Source organism: Branchiostoma floridae, chromosome 10 (assembly GCF_000003815.2).
Source record: "Branchiostoma floridae strain S238N-H82 chromosome 10, Bfl_VNyyK, whole genome shotgun sequence".
Classification (NCBI taxonomy): Eukaryota; Metazoa; Chordata; class Leptocardii; order Amphioxiformes; family Branchiostomatidae; genus Branchiostoma; species Branchiostoma floridae.
The window spans coordinates 10,646,668-10,653,621 of NC_049988.1; the positions used below are offsets into that span (position 1 = coordinate 10,646,668).

General features: G+C 41.2%; 1 protein-coding gene across 1 annotated transcript; it reads left to right on the forward strand.

Annotated features, from left to right (window-relative positions):
* Positions 1-2,346: 2,346 nt before the first annotated feature.
* On the forward strand, positions 2,347-5,478 carry LOC118424076. The gene is made up of 5 exons (XM_035832556.1): positions 2,347-2,467; positions 3,036-3,247; positions 3,716-3,771; positions 4,129-4,234; positions 4,659-5,478. Exons 1-5 carry the CDS (start codon positions 2,384-2,386, stop codon positions 4,933-4,935), a joined length of 735 nt encoding a protein of 244 aa, XP_035688449.1. The 5' UTR covers positions 2,347-2,383; the 3' UTR covers positions 4,936-5,478.
* Positions 5,479-6,954: the final 1,476 nt, after the last annotated feature.

Below are 6,954 nucleotides of genomic sequence, written 5' to 3' on the forward strand. Positions count from 1 at the left end.
ATGGCGTGGGGCACCTTCTCATCTTCAAATTGTACCTGAAATAGTTTCACTTCTCTCACACGTTTGACCGCTGTTGAACTTCGTCATAAGCACGTTAACGTTTAAAAGTTGGCTAATTTCTAAATGCCTTTCTATGTGAATGTCAACATGCATGAAAGTTTAAGTGCTACATGACGTCTAATATGGCCTAAATGAATGTGTGTGGACTATCTGAACGGTATTCAGTAAACCGGCCGTTTAGACAACCTTTCGACCAATCCCTTAAGTCTCCGACAAACCAAGGAGGTCACGTCAAAGTAGTATTAAACCTAATTTATCAAACGTTGTGAAGTACTTTTAAGCGCGCTGTAAATTACGTAAAATACCCCGAAACGCCTCATTTGGAGTGTGGTAACTGAAAGCCTGAGCATTGTGTATTAGCTGTAGTTGATGGAGGTTGGTCAAATTGGAGCCCATGGTCCAGCTGCATGGTTTGCCAGATGTGTAGAGTTAACCACGTTGGTACCAGGACCCGGAACCGAACCTGCACCAACCCTGCACCAGCTAACGGAGGGGCGAACTGTGTTGGACAACCTCAAGAGACACAAACATGTCCAAGTACAAACATGCCTTTTATACTCACTCACTCACTCTGCACCAATATTGCACCAGCTAGCGGTGGGGTGGACTGCGTTGAACAACATCTAGAGACACAACTATGTCCAAGTACATGTAGTTCCCTTTGATATTCACTCAGTCACTCAGTTACTCAGTCACTCAGTTACTCACTCACTCACTCACTCACTCACTCACTCACTCACTCACTCACTCACTCACTCACTCACTCACTCACTCACTCACTCACTCTGCCCCTTTAATAGATACCGTAGATTCTACTAGACTAAGTCTAGTCTAGTCCACTAGTATTGTAGTAACTGTAATTGTTGTACATGTGTAGTACTAGACTGAAACTTTTGTTATCTATACATGGCCATACACGGTCACCGATGCAATTGTTGGTCAATAAACCATGCTGGTAACCTACGTCTACCCATTGTAGTCAGCTCCAAATGACATGTTTGTGAATAAATTTTGATGTTTCCTAACATCTATATTGGCCTAAATGTGGACGGTGTAGGTAACGTTTTGGTCGTTCAGTAAACCTTTCGCCCATAGCCAATGGTGGCAAACGCCACCATACAAAGTAAATTGTACGTATCATTACTCTGTGACGACAGAGCATTGTGATCGGTAGATGTGAAGAGTGTTCGCATCTGTATGTTCCGTTTGCCGCATTCGTATGTAGTTCGGCATGTCGTCTGTACTTATTAGTTGCGCAATGATGCACGCGTACGTTTTTTTTTTCGTAGTAGCTTTGTTATAATTGATGTAATAATTTCAGAAATCAGCCCTATATTCCTGGTATTGTGGAGCAGGCCATGTAGTTTCGGGGTTTGGTAATTAGCATATCTCCAAGCAGATATGGGGGATTTGCGTACAGAACAGCTAGCGCTGTTGCGCGGTGGAGGAATCCCCAAACAGATGTTAGAATCTGGCTTCCTTGCCAATTGCACCAGTGAGCGCCAGTGTTATAATAACAAGTACATACTTTGTCCTGCTATTAGTAATATTAGGGTTTCGTTTTCTTTCCTGGTCGTCATTATTTGTCTGTCTGGGACTGTCCCATCATCGGATGAAATACATTGTTGCAACTGATGCGGCGGAAACCATAATAAGTCACGGAGTACTTACTATGTTACCTACGATCACTTGTTTGTAGTTGATGGAGGATGGTCAAACTGGGGCCCGTGGTCCGGCTGCGGCGTGACGTGTGGAGTCGGTACGAGGTCTCGGGACCGAGCCTGCACCAGCCCTGCGCCGACTGTCGGTGGGGCGAACTGCGTGGGACCGGCTCAAGAGAGACAACAGTGCGACACAGGAGTGACATGCCCAGGTAACTCAGTTTTGTAAATCAGGGCTAACAGTAGGCCTAAGGAAAGACTCGAGTGACGATTGAAATCAGCATATTGCGCCAGCTTTTAATGTAGTATTCAATTAATAAGATTTACAGCAACGTACTGTAAATGCAGAAATGTTCGCGGTGGATTAATGTTCGCGGTTTTCGCGGTGACCACTTCACCGCGAACATTAAAACCACCGCGAATATTTTTCTATTATGGTATTAGACTGCAGTCTATGGTGTTACCGCGAAATTAAATCCACCGCGAAAAGTCATTTTTCCCGCTACCGCGAAATTAAATCCCCGCGAACTTAAATGCATTTACAGTATCTTCTTTAAACCAATACAAGTGAATAGATCTAGAGTACGATAAGATGATTTACTACGATTATGTTTTCCATGTCTACTCCAACGACGACAGCTCCCCATAACTTCTATGTTGTGATGAGGACCGTCACAATGACCGATCAGCTCAGAAACAAAAGTTCTGAAGTCTACAGAGAAACGGTGGCACAAGTTCAAGCTGTGGTAAGTTATGGATATTATAGCTCCTTTACAAATACAACGGTCTGAATAGCATTTGTTGTGTACTATTTACTAGAATAGTATGTTGTATTTCCTGTGCCACTCCTCAACATCTCCATTAAATAGCACAAGTTAAAACAAGACGTATGGGTCTATAACTTGCATATCAGTACTAGATTACTAGGGATGCTCCTGTAGCTCAGCTGTATACGTAGCCTTACAGTTAAGCTCCTGGTTTCAATGTGTTGTTAACTGAGAGATTTTGGGTCAATCCGGGGCGAGGCATCTTGGTTGGAGCTGTACCCGTCTTTCGTAAGAGACGTGAAATGGGGAGCCCTTGTTCGAAAATGCCAAGACAAATATATGATCTTTGTAAAAATGCTAAACGTTTACATGTAACCGTCTCTTGATTTTGTTTCTAGCTGGAGCAGTTTCACTTAAAAACGGTCCGACTAGCGACCCGTAAGGGACGTAAAATTTGGGCCCTTGTTCGAAAATTCTAAGACAAAGACATGATGTTTATAAAAATACTAAACTTTCATACGTAACCGTCTATTGATTTTGTTACCAGCTGGAGCAATATCACTCAAACAGTCCGAATAGCGACCAGTTCGAGCGCGTTGAAGTTAACGACATCACCACTGTCAACGGCCAAGTCGTTGCAAACTACACTGCGTATCTGCGGACTGCTAACGTTAACGAGGGGTTTGACCTGGAGAACAATCTCAGGGAGTCCGATACCCTGAACGTTGAGAACAGCCTTGGGATAGATTTCACCACGACGTGAGTTTTTGGAGGCTCTTTTTATTCGTGTTTGTCTGTGTTTGTGTGTGTGTTTGTGTGTATGTGTGTGTGTGTGTGTTTGTGTTTGTGTGTGTACAAGGAGTATAAAATGGGATTTTAACCTCATTGGTATGTGTAAACAGCATATTGTCGAGAAAAAATGATATTTATGATAACCTGATATGTCATAGGGATTTTCTAAAGTACTGCATCAAGGATTCCCTGTCGTGCTTTTTTAGTACATAGTTTTAGTGTGTGTGTGTGCAAGTGTGTGTGTATGTGAGTGTGTGAATGTGTGTGTGTGTGAATGTGTGTGTGTAAATGTGTGTGTGTGTGTGTGAACGTGTGTGTGTGTGTATGTGTTTTCATTCAATTTGATTATGTAGTTTTGTCATACACGTACCATGAAGCTACGACGACAAAGGTGAAAGTACTTTATTCAAACTTGTGCTCTTTTGTTCCATGTAGATGCTACGTTGGCGGCAGGGACCAACTTTGTCCAACAAGTACACCCGGGAGCGCCCGTGAGTTCTAAATCAAACCAAATCATTAGTTCTTAAATCGCAAATCTTGTAATAACAATAGAAGAATTCACGCGTAAAATCTCTACTATTGAGAAGGTGTACAAATAAATATTGCTATAGCAGAATATTAATTTTGAATTTTTGCAGAAAGTAGACGAGCAGAGATGTGTAGTCGCTAGACGTGTACACTTTCAAAACTATCGATTCTATATCTCTCCTACCTAATCTATTCAATGAGTTTGTAGTGTTAGATATAGATATTGTACACTAAAAGTGAAGTATACATTTACCTTGACAGTGTGAATATGCTGTGAACAATTAACCTGAATTTTGTTACGTGTATGGTCTTTGCTTCAGTTCCAACTGGTATCCTAGCTGGGATAATCGTTGGAGCGGCGTTGCTAGCTGCTCTATGCTTCGCCTTGCTGTGTTGCCTTCGCCCCTTCTATCCAGCGAGATACCAGTAAGTTTGTCAAATTTGTCACAAAAGGGTTCGGAAACTTGATCCGGTCCATCTTATTTACGTGAATACTTTTATCAATTGGATTGTATCATACATGATCATAGAATGGCTTACTTAGAGCCCTTTGCAATTATGTTTCGTTGACAATGGGCCTCATATGTGAGTTGTTCTCGAAGGAAAAGTACCAATTTCCCCTGATCATATGTCTGATGTTTTGTAACGATTAGCATAATGTGTTATATAACCGTATATTCTAAAATGATACCTCGTTTGTTATCATCGCGCATTTTGAATTAAGCACCATGAATGATTATGTGGTTGTCAGCACCCCCACCCCAACAAGTGTTGACGAAAGGTTCATTTGTAAATTCAACCACCCTTGAATGTACAGCTCTATAAAGAAAATATCTATCTTGTCCCTCAGCTACGTCTACAGACCGCAGCGTTACTACCTTCGACCAATACGACGGTACCTCCCGATGCGACACGGTCCGCCGCTGAAAACCCAGGCCCACCCCTTCAGGAGGATACACAGGCCGCCCCCTCCGTACCGGGAGACTCAGTCGACCACATACTCCTCCGATCTCTATGATACTATCTCGGACATTTCCTCGGTGGCATCTACCACTATACGACAACCAACTGAGACGCCATCTGCACCGTCATTATCATCATCAATTATCATTGCAAAACTACGTTAACTTTATTCAGTCTCAATTATCATGGAAACTTATCTGTGTTGGTAGTAATCATAGTACAATGCTAAACTTTCATCCAACACAAAAGCACACACGGATCAAATGTTTCTGGTCGTTGAAAATTTTGGTCCGTGTGTACTTTTGTGTTGGACGAAAGTTTAGCATTGTACCATTTATTCATTGTCACTTATAAACAGGTATTGAAGTGATGAATCTTACCTATTTATCTTTTAATACGTCTTTAAAGATACATGTATTTTTGAAATTCCCTTACACGTACTGCAATATTGCTAAATGTCGCTAGAGCGCTGATTTTTTATGTAGGTTGCAGAGTATATCGCAGTATTATAATGTTAAGTCTTACACGTTCGATTAGTATCGTTTTGCCTTATCTATAACATGATATAATATAATATAGTGTAGATTTCGCACAATGTGATTAAGTATTACTGTAGAGAAATAAGATTTTGTTAGCTGTGCCTATACGTAATGCAACAATACTAATGCATATAACCTATGATGATAATCTAAGTATTCTACTACACAAAAATAAAGAGATATATTTTTCTTTGTAACTTAATTCTTTGCATCGTCTGAGTTAGCATATACATACTCTCCAAGCAGAAGTTAGTCGTTTTTAGTCGTGTTTATCGGGCTTTCTATTTTGTATTGTATGTTGATAGAAAGCCCGATAAAAACGACTAAGCAAAACAGCAGGAGCCTAAACTCTGTTTGGAGAGTAGCATATACGCGCTATAGTTTCCTGATCAAACCCTCTTAGCCACATATAGCTTATCTGTGTCATGTAATCTATCTATTTTATTTATTCATTAAGAGAGTCACAGAGATCTATTGAGGTCTAAGAGGGCAACAGGAAAGTACAGTCTTGACAAGGCCGACACCTCCACCTTAGTCTGATAATAACCACTGGATCAAATAATGGGATCCTATAATTGGATTGGCCTCGGTTGAATGCTTAGGCCCCTTTCCACAAGAAAGAAAATACCGACCATCTTCTCAATATCAGGCGACTTTGAAAATGTGACATGTTGCAAGTAACCATTGTCATATTTGACCCAAGTTATAATACTGCATTGTATAAAGGCTCAACTGAATGGGTTGAAATCGTAGGTAGAAATGCTAATCTCTAGGGAACATGGCATTTAGATGTGGAGAATCATTGAATAGAACTGGCACCGTTTTATTGCCCCCAGATTAAAGTTTTCTTGTAGCGCCATGCCGGATAGGTGACAAATGTCATGACCTTTCCACAAGTCAAAGTAAACCACACCTGATGAAGGTCTTTATTCCTACCAAACAATCTTGATTATCTCCAAGTCATAGCCTGATTTAGATGACATTGTGGAGAATCAACTATTTTTGTTTCTTATTGAATAAAACTGGCACCGTTTCAACCGCGCTTAAGTTTTCCTGTGGCGCCATGCCAGGATAGGTGACAAATGTCATGACCTTTCCACAAGTCAAAGTAAACCACAACTGAAGGTCTCTATTCCTACTTATTCCTCCCCATTTAACCCACTCGATGGTCACGTAGGAAGATAGAGGTCCTCTGACGCAGCCCGGCGTTATAAACATGATAGAGTCAGCACAGGAATTCTACGTGACTTTTTTTAACATGCACCCACACTTCCTGTCTATCATCAATTGGTTCGCAGCTGACCAACTAGTCGCGTTTTATTTTGTACTTGATAACATTATCTGTTAAGAAACTTTATTGGGAAGACGCCAAATTAATCAAATCTTTGTCAGACATTGACACGACAGTAAAAGCCATAATGTTCAGTGTCGGTTGTGAATTTGTAGTAAGCCGCACACACACTGCTGATAGATCTATTTTGTTTGAAGTACCGACACATACAGTTGTGTGACGAGTGAACTGAACTGAACTGTGGTGAGTGTGTAGGGAGGGGGTGAGGTGGGGTCGGCTGGAGGTACAAAGGAAACACGCCTGCTTACACTATCCGATAACTTCCAGTCGTTAACATTAAGATATGAAATAAT